At 40.4% G+C, this 21,752-nt stretch overlaps 1 protein-coding gene across 2 annotated transcripts in view; it reads right to left on the bottom strand.

The window, feature by feature from the left end:
* The window catches only part of LOC115420902 (genetic suppressor element 1-like), a 45,386-nt gene extending 25,425 nt beyond the window's left edge, over window positions 1-19,961 (bottom strand). The window contains exon 1 of one of the 2 annotated variants that reach the window (XM_030136514.1): window positions 19,916-19,961. In XM_030136514.1, the coding sequence (XP_029992374.1) occupies window positions 19,916-19,952 (37 nt within the window). In that variant the 5' untranslated portion in view covers window positions 19,953-19,961. Of the gene's footprint in view, window positions 1-3,507; window positions 3,629-19,915 lie in introns of those variants that run through there. The other variant, XM_030136515.1, reaches the window with a different exon arrangement.
* Window positions 19,962-21,752: the final 1,791 nt, after the last annotated feature.

Raw genomic sequence — 21,752 nt, 5'->3', positions numbered from 1 at the left:
ATAGACGAGTCAGACGGTTGACAGACGTAGCCACCGTGCCTCCTCCTCTGGCCTGAGGCTGGCTCTGCTCACCAGGTGCCGACACCGCGATGGCTAGACCACAACCATCTGAACAAACACAAGGGGGGGGGGGGGTTGCTACACACAGACTTACTGCACAAAGGTGTATGAAAGCACATGCACTAACAGATGCACACAGACTGGGCTCTAAGGCAGGTGCTGGCTAAGTATAAATTGCAAGATCTAATTGAGGTGTGTGGTGTGAAAGAGCACCTATAAAACAACTATCGCTGCAGTAAAAAATGTCAGTGTGTAACATTCAAGACGCAGTTTGAGTCAGTAAATCAGAGTTGTTTCTCACATGCATACTTGTGTATTTGTGTTTGACTTTTTCTTTTATTGCTTTTCTGTTTATTACTGTATAAATGAGACCTGTTAAATAAGGAAAGAACCCTGGGTTGTTAATGATCAGCTCAGCATTTGCAGACTAAAAGTTTCAGCTCTTTTTATGACCATTTCAATGTTTTTATTAGTATTAGCATTATAAAAAGGCAAAAGACACTAAACTGTACCTTTTGTAACAAAATTGTTTGATTTATGTTTTTATGTTATTACAGTCAAGCTCTTCCTTCTTGTGTTTTTCTACAGAAGCACAAAATGCAGAATGTTACTAATATTACTAAATCAACAAAGTCATCCTAAGTAATCCTAGAATACTTGTTATTTGATCTTTTAAACATTCCAAACCTATGAAATACTGCTCCATCCAAATTTCAACTCATACTGGGTTTACCACTAACTGACTCTTTGTCTATCAAAAGGAAATGCACTTGTTATTCATCATATTTTTCACAAGTGTTAAATTATGTTACTGGTTTTAGGCCATCCTGTGTTAAACCTCAAAGGCCTAAACAGCAACTGGCAACCAAAAGCATCAACTGATCTGAAATGTTTAATAACTTCTCAACAACTATTCCTATCAATACATTTAAGTGATTCCGGTAAAATGTCGTTTCTTGGTTTTCAGCTGCATCACATGTACGGTCGTGGAAAAAATTATTAGAATGTCCTTGTTTTCTTCAATTTCTTGTTCATTTTAATACCTGGTAAAACTAAAGGTACATTTGTAACAACAAAAATAGCTCATAAGAGTTTAATTTAAGAGCTGATATCTAGCCATTTTCCATGGTTTTCTTGATAATAACATCAATAGCTATGGCATTGTACTGACAAAAACAGTGCTTTTAGGCATTCCATGTTTTCTTTTCTGTCTATTTTAGTCACATGATACACACAGGAGTTAGTACTTGATTGCATAACCATTGTTTTTTTATGACTTTTGATGGTCTAATAATTTTTTCCGCGACTGAATCTAATTTGGACGTTCAGAGGCTTCATAGTGAACATGGAAATAGTCATTTTCTATAACACTGATTCACCAAGAAAACCCACACAACTGACAGTGGTTGTAGATGCTTGTTTTTATGTTCAGATAATGATATATTTTGCTGAAAATGTCACTTTTTCTTCAGTTTTCTCCTTTTAACCTTTAAATTTACCTTGAGATTTTATAATGACCATGCACGATTGGTAAAATAAATATAGGAAAATACCTGATTAACAATGAAACATGCAAAATGCAGAGGATGATATAATAATAAATGGTGAGAATCGCAATCTGGGAGTCACCATAAAATAGTTCTGAGTCTTTGTGGGTCAAGTAGATATCTTAATCTGCAGTGTAACCGGTTACTTTAGCTGGTAAAGTAAAAATAAATCACACTCCAGTTGCAGAAATATAAAGCAAACATTCAACTTAAGCACTCAAGTGAATTACATGCACATCCTTTTGACATGATGCCAGAAATCCCAAGAATAAAGATGTACAGTTAATTCAGATAGACTGTGAAACTGATCAAACAAATCCAATGAGCCAATTATCAAAGTAGCTGTTGACTGATTTAATTACTTAGTTTGTGTAATGAACTGATCACTTTAGCTCTAGTACAGTAGATAAATAAAAAATGAGCATGATCACATTAGCAGATACTTAAAACACACACAACTAAAGGTGTTTTGTGGTTATAATGATATTTTTTCTGACATCCTCAACTGGAAATTTCCAAATTGCAACAACAAGGCTTCACAGATTTGGATCATTCAGCATCAGCTCTAAAACCAGAGTGTGTATGAGGAGTGGAGTGTGTGGTTTTTACAGTATCTATATGAGGAGGAGGTAATTAAAGAGATTGGAGGTTTACTCGGTAACCCCTGATGAGCAGCTGGTCTATGGCAGGTCAGGAGCAGCACATGGCGCATGGAGCAGTGTGTGTCAGTGTGTGTCTGTGTGTGTCTGTGTGTGTTGAACTCCACCTGCGGGCTGTGTACACACACAAAAGCGACGTGATCCGCTTGACTGCTGCTAATGCGCCCAGCGGCATCTATCTCAGCCAAACAATACAGTCGCTGTTAAAGGTCCCGGATTAAAGAGCGACTCCTCCAACTCCCATGGGTGCTGTGAGACAAGCATCACCAGAAAACTGGGTGACACCGCCACCAGTGTCAGGGAAACCTTCATGTCCGTTAAGTTCAACAGGAGCAAACGGGAGCGGTGTTTAATCACAGACAAGTTTGACAAGAAAGATAGCATAACAAGGAACCACAGACACCTTTTACGCACGGCACCTCCACCGGTGCGTCAGGTTGGATCACAACAAACCAGGAAGTGAAATCACTCTGGCTTCACAATAACAGCATCATATGATCCTTTCATAGGCTTCAGCTGTGTTAAAATAATAGTTCTAGGAGACAAATGATTTTTCCTCATGCCTTCATTGCTCTTAAACTACGACCTTGACGTCCATAAGTCACAGTTCATGCTGCCATTCTTTTTTTTATTGTGAAAAAAACAGACCAGAAGTTATGTTCTGCTGATGTCTGCTTTCTGTCAGTCAAGCTCTACCAGTTTGATCACATACAGATGAGTGATTCAATCACACGGCGCACACTTTGAGAGTCATTTAATCTAAAATTAGTCAGTAAAAACACAGTACCGCACATCCTCCAACAGTCCGTGTGTTGCTGACAAAAAAGGCCAAATATAGACTTCATTGTGAGGCTGGGACTGACCACAAACAGACTGTGAAAGCCAAACATAGCAAATAGACCACAATGTCACATCACCATAAAGCAAGTCATATAGAAACTAAAATTAAAAAAAAAAAAAACAAAACAACAAAACACTAAGCCACAGAGGATGTAGTTCCAATTAACAAGGATAAATCAAACGCACCTTATTGAAACTTCAGTCCAGAAAACACACACACACACACACACACACACACACACACACAGTAGAAAGTGTGAAGCGAGATATCCTTTTTCTCACTATTGGCTATTAACAAAAAGAGAGAGAGAGAGAGAGAGAGAGAGAGAGAGAGAGAGAGAGAGAGAGAGAGAGAGAGAGAGAGAGAGAAGCAGTTAAACAACAGGAAATAGAGAACTTACCGCCTCACGAAAGGAAAGAGGATCCTCGGTTTTTGCGCATCCTTGATCGGATAAAACAGAAAGAGTGCGGAGAGACCAGCAGCTACAGCACGCAACGATGCGGTGATGTGGGAAGAAGGACAACACATTAACTGTCCTCAGGGAGAGAGAGAGAGAGAGAGAGAGAGAGAGAGAGAGAGAGAGAGAGGGAGGGAGGGCGGGGCGGGGTATGAGAGGAGGAGGAGGAGGAGGAGGAGGAGGGAGGGGAGGGGGGGTGAGCACCTGCTCCACTGATGCTCCCTGGAGAGACAGAGGGATGGATAGAAGGAAGATGTGGCCCCAGACTGCTGATACCTCACAGCCTGGACATGTTTACTGTCCACTGGAGACATCAGATCTGTTCAAGTCAGCTCCTCCCTCAGTTAGACAACACAGCTAATTTAACTCATCATTATACCACACACTAGTAACCCTGGCTGCAGCTGATCCGAAAACACACACATGCAATCCATACAATATTCACAGCTGTCTTTAAATGAATAATGCAATATCAGCTTCCAATGGAACTATGAGCTAGATGAATGTTTCTAAAGATGAAAACTGCTTATTAAATTGTAAGGTTAGGTAGTATCCGCCTTGGCCGCAGCAACAGCAGAATGAGCCTTGAACACAACATATCATTACATTAATAAAAAGTTGTTGGAGAATATGTTGGTTCTTTACAGATCCTGGTGTCGTTGGCTTTTATTTACTCCTCATGTTCATGACCACACTGCAGACTGTTACCTTGTCCACGCTAACACAGATGTTTTCTCCCACTGTTAAGCCTGTCCACTCGACCTTTGTTTAACATCTCTGTCCAAACAACAGCACAAAAACAACTACAAACGGGTGCAAATGCTTGGATTACAAGTCTGGACATACTAATACTGGATGGAGCAGACACAGAAGATTTAATATGTCATGAATAGGGATGTAACGATATGAAAATTTCATATCACGGTTTTTGTGACCAAAATCATCACGGTTGTCATTGTTATCGCGTTATTGTTGAAATGTGCTCAAAATGTTCAAAAACTTCTTATATGCATACTGAAATAATTTAACCAAGTTGTATTTTGAAAAAAATAAATAAAATAATAGGCATAATATACTCTCTCTTGGCAGAAACATTAAAATATTAACATGTAAACATCAAACAAACAAATGTGCATTAAAGATGGCACCTTATTGCCATTGTTTGACCATTTTCCAAATCAAGTTTGAGTTGTTTTAGTTTCTTTTTCATAGATAGTCAGTCTCTCTCTCTCTGTGCGCTTTGACCGGGTCTCTCTCTGTCTCTCTTTCTCTTTTAAAGTTCACTTTAACCTACTACATCAACATAAAAGGCCAGAAAACACAAAAAAATATATAAAATCCGATTTGAAAAATGTACATACTTTATTGCATAAATAACACACAGATGTTTAACGAACCCTTTCAGAGACTTTAAAAGTGAATATTGGTTCCAAATATTAGGTATATACAATTAAAATTGTAATAAATGAAAACTATACTCAAATATTTGACATAAAAGCAGATCTTTACATGGGTGTTTTCTCTGGAAAAGTGCAGTAATCAAACATGGTTATCGTGATAATTAGAATTTAAAAGGTAATACTAACCGTTGACAATTTTACCGCGGTTTATCATTATACCAGTAATCATTACATCCCTAGTCATGAAGGTGCACAGCAAACGCAAGTAAAGTAAAAAACTTGTGTATTTTAAGTGTTGTTTCTGGTTGTTGAAGTGTATTCTTTATGTAGATTTTGCTATGATGCTGGTCTGATCCGTGCCCTGAATGTATGTTGACTTCATTTTCTGTATGTCATACACCTAGATTTGGACGTTTCGTGTATGTGTTCATCATACAACTCGATAAATTTAAATTTAATTCTCAAGTTTTCAATCCGCAACACTGTTTACATGTAGATAAGAGGCCCAAATATAGAGAAATATACTGGTTTTTGCCAAATATCCACATGTGGACAGAGCATGTATGTAAAGATGGACAGTACAGCAGTTCCCTAAAGTGAAGCCCAATATGCTGATAGTCTCTGGTGGACGGCTGCAGTATAAGTATTGTAATATCATAAGCCACGCCCCTTTAGTAAGAGTCAATGGGACCTGGACCACACTGGAAATGACATGTCCAACTGTGAAGTACCGAATTTTCCGAACTATAAGTCGCACTTTTTTTTCATAGTTTGGCTGGGGGTGTGATTTATACTCCGGAGCGACTTATATGTGAAATTATTAACACATTATTATATAATTTTACATGTTCGTTATTTTCACAATGACAACTGCAAGAGAGCGCTCTAGGCTTGTGTACCTGTACCTGCTACTTCTGTGCCACTGAAAATTTAAAATTTTAACATTACTGGTAACTTATAAAGACAACTGAGAAGGGCTGAAAAAAATGCCATCAAAAAGAAAATCATATTCTGCAGATTACAAGCTGCAAGTAGTGAAATATGCATCTGAAAATGGTAATCGAGCAGCAGAAAGAAAGTTTGGAGTGAGTGAGAAACTTGTGAGGGGCTGGCGAAAAGCGGAGGTTACTCTTACTGCAATGAAGAAAACAAAAAAAGCTAATCACGGGCTAAAAGCCAGGTAGCCATAGCTAGAGGAACGAGTTCGCACATGGGTGCTTGAACAACGTGCGGCCGGGAGAGGCTTGTCAACAGTGCAGTTGCATCTCCACGCCCAGGTAGTTCCAAGGAGATGACTATAAATGACTTTGTGGGAGGACCTTCTTGGTGTTACCGCTTCATGCAATGCAACTGCCTCTCTATGAGAGCAAGGACAACGATGTCCCAAAAACTGCCAGCAGACTTCCAAGCCAAGGTTGACAGTTTCCATGAGTTCGTTGTAACACATGTAACTGAGCACAACGTGACTAATCCTAACCCTAACATACCAGACACGTACTCAGTTCGTTATCTATACGTCATGTAGCTGAATGCGTTACATTAGCATACCGTAACCCTATTCAGCCTGTTGTTCTCTAATCCATTATTATTTTAAATTGCCTTTCAAGACGAAATATCTGTTTTTGGTCTCGGATTTTATCAAATAAATTTCCCCCAAAAATGAGACTTATAGTCCAATGCAACTTATATATGTTTTTTTCTTCTTTATTATGCATTTTTTGGCTTGTGCGACTTATACTCCGGAGCGACTTATAGTCAGAAAAATACGGTACATGCCATTTTGGCTTCACCTTTCCCTCTGGAAGAAACAGGTGTTCCGGAAAGCTCTCCAGGTCATGAGTCAACCTGATCATGTCCTGGCTCAGGAATTTTGTTTAATGCCCTCAGGAAGGTGCTACCAAGGAAAACAAACAGACACGCCAGCTCTTTTACTCCCTCTGCATTCAGGCTTCTGAATTCTGTTGATGGTCAAACATTGTGACCACAATATGTATCTGTTGCTCATCTATTTATGTATTTAGACACATGCTGGTCCATGCACTTCAACCTATACTGCTCTGGTTCCTGCATTTCAATTGCACTGAAAGGCTGTCCATGTAATTTTGTATGTGTGTATATCTGATGTTTTTTGTTTTTTTTTGTTGAATTCAATGACTGGTAGACTGTAAACTAAATTGCCCTATGGGGTTAAATAAAGTAGTTTGAATTGAATTGATTTTAAATAGCAAGAAGTGTCTTTGCAGCATCCATCTTTATATACAGTCTATGATTACAAAGCAAATGTGTGAGCTTTTAACTCTCCACCAACTCTTTGATCAGCTAATAATGGGGTTTAGCAGTGAATCACTAACTTTGCCCATCATTTAGTGCAACACAGTCAGCAAACAGACAGTCTCTTACAACTTTTTTTTTTTTTTTTTTTTTTTAAATCTATATCACTGGTTTTAAAATAAGTCAAAATGAATTAAACTACAGACTGATGATGAAATTTGATGGATTTGTCACAACCAGCTGTTCGTTTCACATTACACAAAATAAAGTAACTGATTTTTAATAAAAGAACAATTTACACCCTTTAAGACCTATTTTTGTGGCAACTTTAACCTTTTAACCATTTAACCATTTAACCTTTCCTAATCATGCTTTCTTATATTATTCTCTGATGTTCACAAAACCTCAGAGCAAATTCAAAGCTTTTTACATCAAAACAAAGAAAACTGACCAAAAAAAGGGACATCTTCAACAAAATACATACAAATGGACATTAAAAACAAGCATCTACAACTACCATTTGTCAAGCTACATGGGTTTTATTGGTGAATCAATGATGCAGAAGATAATATTGTTTCCATGTTCACTATGGAGCCTCGGAACATCCATATCTGATGCTGCCGAAAAGCTGAGAAACTGATTTTACCTGAATTATTTACATGTATTGATAAAATTAGAGGTTGAAAAGTTATTAATCATTTTAGGTCAGTAGATGCTTTTTGTTGCTGGCAGCTGTTTAGGTCAGTACATTATTAAATTAAACATATATTCTCAAAAAATATCATCATTGTTATGTCTGCAGCTTTAAAGAATATTTAAAGTTATTCTACAGCCTTCAGATCTTTTAAGGATGAGGAGTGTTTACATTATTTTTAATCTATAATATATTGTATTTTGTCAACTATGCACCATCATCACAAAATAAGATTCAAGCCTCAAACATGTTTATCGATATTATCTGTTCGTATACAAGCTCGCTCAGAATCAGTAGAGCCAGCCTCATTTAGTCTTTAGTATTTCAGCATCTCCCCTGGGCTTCGCTGTCTGTCTCTCTGCCTGTCTGTCTCTCCTCTCTGGTCATTCATCCTTTCCTCATCCCTCTATCCTTGTCTCCCAAGCAGCTGCTCCACTTTGCAGCTATTTAACAGCTGTTTTGCATCAATTTGTGCTTCCAAGTGCAGATTTCTACCTTGTCCATCCTCCTCCTACCCCTTCTCCTTCTCCCTTTTTTTTGTTTTTAAATTCTCCTGTTCTTTTTCCTCTCTTCCTCTTCTTGCATTTCTAAGATGCCAGACCAAACAGCCTTGTTTTCCTCAATGAATAGACTGTCTCCTTCAAGTCCTTCCCTGAGATCCATTCAGTGATGAAAGACTCGCACACACACAAGCATTGATAAACACAAACTGGCACTCATACCCCCTGATAGACACTCGCATTTGTACACACATACACACACACACACACACACACTCATGCACGCAGATTAGTGGCCCCCTACCTCCCTACTTTTCTCTCTATGGAAACAACAAGTACTGAAGGAAGCAACAAAAAAGAAAAGAAAAAAGTGAGGCTCCCCTATAATCCCCAAATCCTCCTCTCTTGTACTCAAACCTACACAAGAGAAAAGAGGGGGAGTGAACGAGAAATGTGTGTGTGTGTGTGTGTGTGTGTGTGTGTGTGTGTGTGTGTGTGTGTGTGTGTGAGAGAGAGAGTGTGCATATGTGTGTCTGCAGAGACTAGTGTAGCTTGACATGATTTATGGTTTGGCTGTGCACTGCAGGCAGACACTCTCAGTTTTCTCTGAGGTGGGTGTCTCACCTCCATCCTTTGTGACCTATACAGGTTGTATGCGTGGTTCTGTTTGTGTATTTGTGTGTGTGTGAGAGAGATAAACTGTAAAATGTTCACATGAGTTTGTGTGTGTGCATACAACTGCAGGTGCACTAAAACAGAAGATGCACCTTATGATCCAACATGTGCTGCTCTGTGTGTATTTATGTACGTGGTGCGTGTATATGCGACTGTGTTTGTGTGACTCAGGCAGTGTTGGGGTCAAAGCGCACAGCGGTGTGTATTCTCCATGTGGGTTATACTTGGCGGCAGACTCTAGGATCCCCCATTAAGCAGCGTGTAAAAGAAGCCAAGCACAGAGGCCATTATGAACTCCGGCAGTAATAGCTCCAGGAATCTTACTGCCTCTGGAGACCTGGTCATTAGCCTATTCCTCTCTCATAAAGCCCCCTATCCATCACACACGCAAGCATACACACATTTGTATGCAGACATAGCCGCACGCAAACACACACACACACACACACACACACACACACACACACACACACACATATATGCACAGTATGTCTCCATTTCCTCTCCCCTCTTCCTCTCTATTTGTCTGTGAAGAAGAGCATAGTGCTGAGCTTTTTTTCTCGCGACAAGAACAATCCACCAAGACATCCACAGATGTCTTTGAAAACAGGCCATAATGTACGCACATAAACACTAACACACACGATATTCTTACGTGACACACACACACACACACACAGATGCTCATTTACAAAAGCAGCGAGGCATAATATCAGCCATGAACCCAAACCCCTGATTATTTAAATGTATTCCTCCTTCCCCATCCAGTGAAAGTGAGACGCTGTAGCAGCCTGTTAGCGCTGGTCAGGTAGAAGATTACAAAGGGAAACACTGTCACATACAATGGCGGCATGTAGCTGGACAAGCATTATAATGGCAACTAAACCCATCTTCTGAGCATTCACAAGTACGCTGTAGGAACATGCACAGGCAACACACATTGTGTAGCAAGATTTATTGGCAATTCAGACAGCAAAGACAAACTGCAGAGGCAACAAAGAGGTGAGTACACTCTATCCTCAGGCAGCTGCACAGACATACACATGGGCTACTGTACAGAGCTGTGTTCACAATCACCATGCAAAATAGCACACACACACACACACACACACATTTGCACTGCACATGTGACTGCTCTCACCTCTACACACATTCACAAACTCACACCCTCAAAGTACACAAAGTACTGCCGGAGTCACTGGGGTTTTAACATGGTCGCATGCATGCCCACACACACTTCAAGTCCTCATACACACACACTAACACACACTAACACACACACACAGAGCACATTGTGTACCAGTGCACACAAAGCAGAGGGAGTCCAGAGAGAAGAGATACCTGGGGATGAAGACACATTGGCAAAGGTAATGCTGGAGTCAGTCACTCTGTCCTCAGGCAAAACACACACAAACTCATACAAACACACATACAGTGCTGTAAAGATAAGCACTAATCCTGTTTATTACCTCCTCCCTCTCTGCACTCTTCCTCTCTTTTTCATTTTATCTCTCCCATTTTCTCCCACTCTCCCCTCTTCTCTTATTTTTCCTGTCTCTCTCTTCCTCAAGCCTATTTCAGCAGCCCGCACCACAACCACACATCCCATGCACACACACACATACACACACACACGCACACATTGTCAGTTTACTCCTGTGATGTTTGTTGGCCTGGGGCTGAGACGAGGAAACTGGGTGGGGAGTGTTGATGTGTGCTGCTCTTTTCCAGCTCCAGCTCTGTTCACGTCCTGCAGAGAGAATTACCTTCCCTTTGTCTGTGTGAAGGGGCTGCTGCCTTTACCATCTGTGCAGCGGATACAGTGGCAGGCGAGTGTGTGCGTGTGTGTGTGTGTGTGTGTGTGTGTGTGTACTTGTGTGCATGTGTGTGTTTCTGTCCATCATGAAACATCACATCATACAAAGGCCTCTGGAATAAAGACTTTTTGTTATTAAAAAGTGAATGTTTAAGTTTAATTTACAGGTATGATGGTGCAAATATTAACACTGATATACTTTTCTGGAGGATTCAGTCATAAAGTTTGTTTTTTTTTTTTTTTGTTTTTTTACATGTTTACGTTCTCAACTTTCATAGTCATGTGGACTCAAGGGGTCACTGGAGTCAAGTTCTCTTCACTGAAAACCTCACCTTCAAGTCCATAAGGCAGCTTTTCTAGCTGTTGATTATGTTGTGTTTATATGGATATAACATGTGTTTAGAAGTAACTATTTCACATAGTTAAATAAATAAAATAAACGCTAATAAAATGTTGTTCTTTACAAATTACATCCAAATATATTACTTTCAACTTTGGTTTGTTGTTTCTGGAGAAAAACATATTTCTGTCCCTTAATTCAGCTTTATAGTCTGGTCTACATACACAAAAAGTAGTCAAATGTAATAAATTGGATTACTTTAATGATGTAATCAATTTTGTTACATTACTTTTTCAACAGTAGAACTAGTAATCCTGTCTGTAACCTATACATTACAGAAGCATGCATGTTAATATTTGCATAAATCATCTTACTGTATCTAAGCTTCTTTTTCAGTGCAGAATAATGTACAGTATGCAGACGTTTTTTTTTATCACATGATTTGCAATAAAGGACCTACAGTTAAAGTCAAACAATGAATGACTCAAGACACTAAAAAAAAAGTACATCTCTTTACAAACAGGAGCAGAAGCAGCTGTTGGGACACATCTGTGATTTGTTATCGTTACTGACAAGTGAATCACATGAAGTGTAACTGCATCCAACATGCATTGTGTGTCCCTTTACATTGCAGAAAGATAAATAAACAAATAAAATACTGAGAGATTTTAGTTCACATCATTTATAGTTGTTTGATGTTTGATTCCAGTGAAAAAGTGGATTTGCATGTATGTTTTTCTCAAACAACACATCCTGTTTTCTCATACAGAAGAAGCTACAAAAGAGGAAACTAAATCAAGCAGAAACAGAAGAGGTCAGGAACTTGTGGGCGAACCTTTCAACAGATTAAAATGTATATGAGCGCGCTTTGCTTTGTTTCATGCTCTTTATGTTTCCTCTTTTATTCAAACTCTTCTTCAATACCAGAGCCCTGAAGCTCTAAGCCTTTACTCGTCCCTATGATCCGTCCTCTACCTTCATCTCAAATGTCCTCGTTCCTTCATTCCGCAGACCCTCATTTCCCTCTCACTTGTCCTCTCTTATCGCTCTCTTCTCACCTCTCTCTTTTCCTCTCTCCTGTAATGTTTCCCCACCTCCTCTTTCTCTCTCTCTCTCTCTCTCTCTCTCTCTCTCTCTCTCTCTCTCTCTGACTCTCTCTCTTTCTCTCCAGATGGGTGGCACAGAGTAGCAGCTTGCTGTGGTCAGGCCAATTATTTACATAATTATGATCTCCCACTTAACCACATGATCCTTTACCTGGGTGTGGGCAATTAAAGCCAGCATCATTATGCAGATTATGCAAATTCAGTCAGAAGCGGAACAAGGTGGTGAGAGATCACACATGAGCAAACACGTGCCCTGTAACCATGTGTGTGTTTGTGCACTTCTGTTGTGTGTATGTCAGAGGGCTTCTACTCATACACACACATACATGTATATGTGCAACAGAATGTGGGAACATATTTGACAGCTTCCTCATTGTAACATTTTGCATGTTTTGGTTTTTTTTTTTTGCCATTTTGTCTTTACAAAATGTACAACCACAAGTGTGTTTATCTTCATATGCTGCATGCTGTGATATTATGCATGCATTATGGGATGATGCATGGCCAGAACACTACGAAATGTGTAAAATATAGTTTCCGAGTCTATAGATAATTTAAGGAAATGTGCAAGATCACTGAAAACCTGCTTGCATGGTGCATCCAGGTGATAGATGAGCACATACATAAGCAACAGGAGTTCCAGTATAGTGACACTCCAGGTGTGTGTGTGCATGTGCAAGTGTTGAGGTCACAATCAAGCCATGTGCAAACACACACACACACACATCTGCAAAATGAAGCGTACATAGTGCTTTTTGTTGGGAACTGCTGTCAAACTGCCATTAACCAGCTATCTGTAGAGACCATTCCTGACACATATACAGTACACACACACACACACACACACACACACACACACACTGACATATTCAATCAATTATGTTTTGCCATGGTTCATGAACATGCAGATGTTGCAGGACCAGCAGGGGCAAAAGACCCCAACTCCGCCCCCCCCCCCCCCCCCCCTGCTCCCCTCTTCTCTGGTTAACTCTCCTCTTTTTTAGTTGTACATGTGTGTGCCTGTGTGTGTGTTAAGAAGTCCACCTCCCTGTAAAAGATATTAATGCTGGCAAATTTTAGCTGCTGTATTTTCATTTGGCTAATCCTCCTACCATCTGCTCGTTATCATACGCCGAGCCGCTTATTACAGTTTTACTCCGCCTGTTGGTGTATGTGTCTACTTTGAGCATGTGCATGTCATGTCTAGGTGTGTGTGTATGTGTGTGTGTGTGTGTGTGACTGAGATGTCGTTATCACCTCAGGTCAAAATCTGTTGGCATTTATCCATTGGCATTTTTATTATATCTGTGTGTGCGTGTATGTTCTTGTTGTGCTTATGTTGTGGGGACATAAACCTACTTATATAGTGTCATTTTGGGGACATAACTCATGAAGTTAGTCCTACAGTGTAAATGGGCTGTATAGAAATTAGACCAAAGTTAAGGTTAGGTTGGCCTCCATAAAATTGATGTAAATCAGTGTAAGGTTCCTTAAATTCATGAGGACCAAAAATGTGTTTCTCTTATGTGTCTGTGTCTGTGATAACCAGTTTGGAGTTTTAACTATTGGATGTATGAGTGTTAACACTAGGTTATAGGGTCAGGCATTCAGCTGCGATGGTTGAAGTGAGGGTAAGATGATAAGGAAAGCACTATGTCAACGAGTGTCCTCATACTGCTGTTTAGTACAAACACTGTGTGTTTCAGTGTGTGTGCAGGGTACCTTCATCTGAGATCTCACATCAAAGCCTTGTGCTTGTTCTAAATGAATGTAAACATCACAGAGGAGGCATGTTTTCCTGTGTATGTGTGTCTTTGTGTTGCTGCTGTTGATGCTGGGTCTACATGTGCTTTAAGTGAATCCTCTGTTAATTAAGAGCTCATTAGTGACACCAGCTCTTTGACCAATTAGGTTGGTTCGCTTACTCACTTGCTTGTTTGTTTTCTGGTTGAGACATTACTAAACACGTTGTTTTATTCATTCCTTTTCTTTTACACCCCTACTTCTGGTTTATTTTCAACATCTCTAGAGGATAGAAAACATAAAAAATAGATTATGGTTGTTTTTGCACTTTTATTCTTTTTTTTTTTTTTCCTTGGCATTAGAAAGTCGGAACCAGCTCCCACATGATGTTTGTGTGTGTGCATGTGTGTGTGGTTTTATCTCCTCTGTGTTATCAAGCTGTTGTCATGGTCTTTTATTCATCTCATTAATAACAGTGCCCTTGAGGTGGAGCACTGCGACCCTGTTTCCATCGGCACACGCTAGTGAGCACAAACATGCACACAGTTGCACACATAGATGTAGACACACACACACACACACACACACACACACACACACACATACACAATTAACAACACCAGAGTGCCTGACTGCAGCTTCCTTTGAGGCGGCACCCATCTCAGCCTCCTGCATAAATCCACAAAGACTCTCCACACTAACAATATGGAAATATGGCTAAGCTCACACATATGTGGTTGCCAGCAGCCTCTCCACCTACTAAAACATATACATATAAATACTAACACAACTCACCATGCCCTACTTAAAATAAAGGCTCAGAAGCAGTGACTAAATTCTGGCTCGATCACAGCAAAGAGTTTCATAAAAGAAGTCCACCTGGCATCAACCAAAAGCAGATAGGTAAGAAACGAGAGGGGAATAAAGAACCAAACTGTGAAGTAAGTCTAATTAGTGGAGAAACTGATCCACCAGCAAAGTATCTTCAGTCTGTCACCACACACCCAGGACTAGTTTAAGTGTAAAATAACTGTAAAATAACTCAGATATCATGAACCACTGAACTTTCATTTGATGTGCTTTTTGCTCCAAACTTGAGCTGCTCATATGCTCATTTGTAGCAATAATATTCTGCTACTCTGATGGGAAAATCTTTTTATTCTGCAGAAGCTCAGGTGCAGGTTCGAGAGCTGGCAAGGGCTCAGTGTTTAGTTCAGTGACACTTTAGCAGTTAAAAACCACAGCTCCCTACATATTATAACATCTACAGGGTGGGTGAAAAGTAACTTGGCATTAGAAACTGCTTATAGATTATTTAGTATTACTGAAGTTGTGATGAAAATATTTTTTAAACAGACTACACTAATGGGGATTTCTTATTTTCTTATTTTATTAACTTGGAGACACAGATTCAGGAGGTTCTCAGTGATATCCCACACGATGTCCTTCAGAAGGTTGTTCATTCCATCCCTTGTCGTTTGAGGAAACTGGTGATGCCACCGGTGCTTAACGTTGAAATATAAAGATTTACTTTCATTTTCCCATGTAATAACGAACATATATCATTTGTTACAATACATTTGTAATAGGAATATGGATTTTCTAACCAGTTTTTAATGCCTAGTTACTTTTCACCCACCCTATATAATTTGTCAAAGTTATTTTTTCAAGAGTATATATTCATTTATCAAGAGTGCCTGCATGTTTTATATGCAGGGGACATATTAAGAGTAAAGTTGTCAAATATAGCGCTCAGAGTATAAGCCTGAGGCTGAGTGAGAAGTGTGTGTGCTGAATGTGTGTGTCTACATCCATGTGACATCTGCCATAAATCATAAGCCACAGTGTCCTTGTAGCTCTAACACATATCATGGAAATCAATGCAGAGGTCAAGTCGAACAGAGACACCCAGCCCCTGAAAATACCACAGCAGCCAATAAATATGGCAGGCTAATACACACGTCAACGACCCTGCTTTCTCACCATATCGACTCGCCGCGGATAATGTGCGTATGTTCCCACATGAGTAAATGCAAACATAGACAGAAACACAAATGTCACTGAGTGTATGTCGATTCTTCGTGTACACATTTGGGTTGGATTTGACCCGGTGACATTGTGAGAAGTGGAGATGAATTATATCATGGTGGTTTGACCTCTGATGACAACGTTAAAGGTTAGGTCTGTTATGCCTCTTCATATTTTACATTTCAGACCTAAAGATGTGCAAACAAATGTACAAAAAGTACTGTGAAATATCAGCTAAATATGTTATTGTGACTCTGAAAACACTAAGTTCTGCTTCAAACTATGTGAGTAAACTTTTCTGAAAAGGGAAAGTAGATTTGTTAGATTCTTTTACTTATCATACAGGCAATGTGTTCAACTTTCACAATCTTACATGACACCAAACTATGGTTCACTACAGGCTCTTCATTACATTATAATTCCCTCTCCAGCCTAGTCTTAAAGGAGTCATATTTAGCTTTTTTTTTAATGAAATTATGCAATTTAAAACATTTCCCTGTGGTCTACATAAACTGTAAATGCTATGCTTGGATCTGAATTCTTCATTAATTCAACTCCACAGGTCCATCTTCAACCCTATTTCTGAGTAATGACACCAGAAAGGTAATTTTGAGCGCTGGCCCTTTAAATGCAAATGAGCCACTTCACACCCCACCCCCTCCAGGTTGTTGGCTGTGCTGCTCTGTCCCGTTCAACCAACAACTGAACATTTTAGGTAATTGGCTTGAAGTTTGGACATATTTTCAGTTTTTACCACAACCGCTGCTGCTGACAAACAGTTATGGCGTATTTGGAGAAATGTTCGTCAGAAGTCTTGACCTTATATGTGCAAATGTTGTGACATATCAAATTAACCAGGAATTAAAACAGGTTGTAGAAATCCACTTGATTTTTGCCAAAATGAAAATAAAGATAGCTTTGTAGCACCTGGAGGGTTCAAATTCAAACTTTTTGAGCTATTAGGGTCCAAATACACAACTAAAAGTACCAAAGACTAATAAAAGTGAGTTTAGCAAAATATGAGCCCTTTAAGCTAAATAGTATGTCTTCTCTTAGATAAATCTGTGGCACAAAATGGTTCTCACCCTTGTCCACAAGTTTTCGTAATGATCCAGCCAAAAGAAACCATCATAAATGGAGACCTAAAAGTGTCTCATGCTCTAATAGGACAGTAAAACAAAAAGATGAACCTCATTTTCAATATTACCAAACAGAGTCAGTCCTTTCGTGGGTGGCTTTAAATCTTCAGGTCTCTAGAGTTAACCCTAATGTTCCTTTGTCTTTTATGTAAGCTATGCTTCATATTCTGTGCTGTACTTATTCTTTATGAGACAATAAGTTTGTGATTTTTCTTTATGTAGGATATCAACAAATCAATTGCCTTATGGAACATGGGACACATTTTGCTCCTAATCTCATGAATTTCACAAAGTAAACTGTAAAACCTGCAAAATGAATGACAAAAAATTTATTTTGTGTTTGTGGCCTATTCTGGGTTTCATATCTTGAATGGAAACCAGTGGGTTATAGGGCTGACATCTACAGACCATGGACATCCAACAGTCGTAAGAGACAGACAATTTATATTATTGGGTTTTAATAGGATTCATTGGTGAGCATAAAGTATAGAGGATATTGTAATAGTAGCTTTATCCTTTAAACACAACCTGCAAACTCTCAACAAGCCTAATGCACTTTCTTGTGGGGATGTATTTAGATTAGAAAAAAAGTGTGGTTTTTGAGTAGACATTTGGATGACTCTCTCAGGAGGCACTAAGGGAGAACGGCAAAGTAGTGTAATTTGTGTGGTACATTTCACCGGGGTGCAAGACAGAAAAATGCCATTTTCTTTTCCTTACAATACCATGTTAAGGTCATGGTGTGCTCTAGGTAACAACATGTGAAAGTAGCAACACACACATCCTCACACTTTTTCTGTCGGGTCTGCTACCTCACTTTTTCACGCCTTTATGAAAGATTTTCATATAGATAATGTGTCATTAACCTGATTTTCTATTGATGCCTCTAATCTATTCGTCTCTCATCTTCACTCTGCTTCACTCCTTCTACCCTGTCGAATCACACAGTAATCATTACACACACAAGTCTCTCACACACACACACACACACACACGCACACACACACGCACACACCCTTTTACCCCTCACCCCCTACATTGTCAAATGATCATTGAGGAGGAGGCTTGTGGCTGATACTGTCTCCACAGCAACGGCAGTTAGGACCAGGAGGGGGGCTGGGGCATCTTCCAGTGTGTAAGAGATGAGATACACACACACACACACACACACACGCACACACACCTACACACACACACACACACACGAAGCACAGTCAGGTGTTCACAACCATAAACACACACAACCCATTTACTCACATGCACAAAGACACAGTGAAGTTCAAACACACACACTTTTGTATAGCCACTCAAAATACACACTGCACTGACATTAAGCGCGACCTGGGGAAGTGAAAAAGCAGAGTGAAAGTGTGAGTGAAATGAGGGATGGATAGTGAGGGGGGTAGATGGGTGGGTGGGTGGGTGAGTTGTTGCTTCCTGAAGAGATTTTCTTCCTCACATGCACGTGCAAATACAAATACACACAAATATACAAACAATGACAAAGCAGCGCATAATCACTCTGATTCAATCATTTATTAAAGCAGATGCATAATTCAAAAACCAGCATGAAACATTCAGAAGGCAAAGAACATTGTTTAATCTGCCCTCCGCCCTCTAATTCCCCCCATCAGTCCCTCCCTTTCTGCCTCAGTCCTCACATCCCGCTCCTTCTTTTCCACTTTTCACCTTTTGCCACAGCGGGGCGTTTAATCATTGACCACAGTCTTTCCAGCCAACTAAAAGGTCAGAGATCAGGGTCAAAGGTCGAGGAAAAAGACACGACAGGAAGGTCTGCCCTCTCACCCCCCGCACACATAAACACTGTTTTACACATTATCATTCACATCATTCCTTTTATGCCTTAAATCACAGCGTCACATCTTTCTTTTCCTCCTTGCCATGTCATTTTAATTCTTTCTCCTCCACACCTTTTCACTCCCCTCTCTCTCCTTTCTGCTTTCTGTGTCAGTCATTGTGCCATCAGGCATGTTTAAGGAGCTTTCTCAGGTAACCTCACACCTGTCTCCATACTGACGCTGGTCACACTCGCTCATATCACACAGTTGCCTGCAAGACTACAGACAATGGACACTCAGGCTGTTTGGCTAATGAGAACCAGCAAATGTCCCGCAGCGAAGGAGAGATAAACCACAGAATTATTGCCAACTGTCAAGCAGAAAACCCTGTTACCTTCCAGCCTTTATTAGACATACAACTATTGCATTTCCTTCCAAGCTGACACTGGATTAACTCTTTCAACAGAAATAAAAATAAACTTAAATCTTAATTGTAGATAGAACATATTCACTTGTATGATGGTGATTTACAGAAATAAAACAAATAATGAATTGAAAAATCTCAGCATGGCATTCACGTTTTTATTTTTTTACTGATTAAAAACCAAAGGTATTATTTCACTTGCACTATCTCATGATATTACATAGAAGCAGCGTAACTTTCCTTGCTTGACAGAAGACAGTAAATCAATATGACATCACTTAAGCTATTAATTATGCCCTGAAAGAATGATTGAATGAAGGGAAATATACTTTGCATTTCTGTGACCAGCCTCCGGTTGTATACAGTTTGACAGAACAAGAAATACGAGCAGAGTAAAAAAAAAAAAAAGGTCTTACCTGGAAGGTAAAAGTGTGGAGTCTTTAATCCAAACATGGCCACTGATGTTCAGACAAAAAAAAAAAAAAAAAGTCCAGGTCAGAGGAGGCAGGGAGCGGGTGGGCAGGGGGATCGGCTGTGCTGGTTAAGGAGCTTGTTGTTGGTGTAAGTCATCAGACGGCTGCCTGCTCTGGGTCTGTGGGCCCTGCGGGTGCCAGGAGGGAGGAGGAGGAGGAGGAGGAGGAGGAGGAGGAGGAGGAGGAGGAGGAGGAGGAGGAGGAGGAGGCAAGGGGTCAGCTTCTGTTTCCTTCTCTCTCCTCCTCTTCTTCACCCTCTGAACTGAACCCGTGTGGAGCAGAGACAGAGAGATCAGAGGGAAAAAGAAAAAGAAGTGGAAGAGGCAGAGGCAGAGGCAGAGGCAGAAAGAGTGTCAGAAAATAGGAAAAATACTCCACAAGCTGAGGATGACTGTGACAGTGTGGTCATGCCATCTTTTTACTGAGGAGCTCGTCTGGGAGGGAGAGCCTCTAAAAGAGTTGGGAGGGTGACAGGAAGGATAGAGGGGGGGGAGGGAGTGAAACAGAGGAGAGAAAAAAGAGGAGAGTGAGTCTTCAGCCGGCGTCCTCTCCTTTTTTTAGTCCAGCGCTTTGTAATCCCTTCCTTGTTATTCATTCAGCAGCCTCTTGCTCGTTTGCTGTATAATGATCTGTTTTCCTGTGCCTCTGTTCTCTTTTCTGTCTCTATTCTTGCTTTATCCTCCTTCCTTTGCCTCAGTCCCACCACTGACTGCTCAGCTCATAGGAGGAGGAGGGAGGGAAGGAGGGAAGGAAGCGGGAAGAGAGAGAGAGAGCAAGAGAGAGAGAGAGAGAGAAAGAGGGAGGGAGGAAGGAAAAAGAGGGGAGGAGAATTATAAGACGGATGAGTGAGGGAGAGATGAATGACTTTGTGTGAGTGTGGTGCGCACACGTGTCTATGTGAGTGTGTTATATGAAGAGAGGAGGAAGCATGATTTAGCTGAAGTGTGTGTGTGCATGTGTGTGTATGTGTGAGTAAGAAGAGTGAGAGATTGAGCTAAAGAGAAAGAGGGAGGAAGAGAGGCGAGAGGGTGTTGATGCAGTTCTCATTATCAGTAGATTGGACTGGTGCCTGAGTGACAGCTGATTCATCATGGGAGAGAGAGGAAGGGAGAGTGAAGAGAGGGAATGTGTGTGAGGAGGGGAGGGGAGGAGGGGTGGGGGGGTTAAAACCTGCCCTTAAGCATCTGCTTCATTCAGATCTCCTCCTCTTCTCTTCTCTTTTCTCCTCATGCCTCCTGTTTTTCAGCCCCCCAGTCCTAAAAAATCAACAGTCTGCTGATACATACAGTGATGTGACCAGCATAAGTGTATCATACACACACACACACACACACACACACACACACAAACACACACACATAGCCCCAAAACTGGTCACATGCTCTCATTGATTAGACAGGCCTCATATGTCTGACACATCACGTTAGCTGCGCTTTCCATCAATTACTGTCCACTCTTGGCGAGTGAACATCCCATCTACTGTCACTGAGACCCAATTCCATCACAGGCATGTTAAGAGCCAGAAACCACTGCCCACACACATAAAGTACCAAACCAAGCAGCATCACAGTACAATGATATGCCATTAAGCAATTATTTGAGGTGGTCCTCTGCTCTCCGGCTACTCTGCGGTGTAATGTCAACAATGTCCTTTTTGGAGTCTTCTTTGCCTCTCATGGTTTTCTTTGCGTCTATGGCAGCTCTTTCGCCGTCTCTAAGCAGTAGACTTCATTTTTCTCTGTCAGTTCGATATAGTATTCTCATTGCATACAAATAAAAG

Source organism: Sphaeramia orbicularis, chromosome 6 (assembly GCF_902148855.1).
Source record: "Sphaeramia orbicularis chromosome 6, fSphaOr1.1, whole genome shotgun sequence".
NCBI classification, from domain to species: Eukaryota; Metazoa; Chordata; class Actinopteri; order Kurtiformes; family Apogonidae; genus Sphaeramia; species Sphaeramia orbicularis.
Note: the sequence above shows the minus strand (reverse complement) of the source record. Positions and strands in the feature narration are given on the sequence as shown.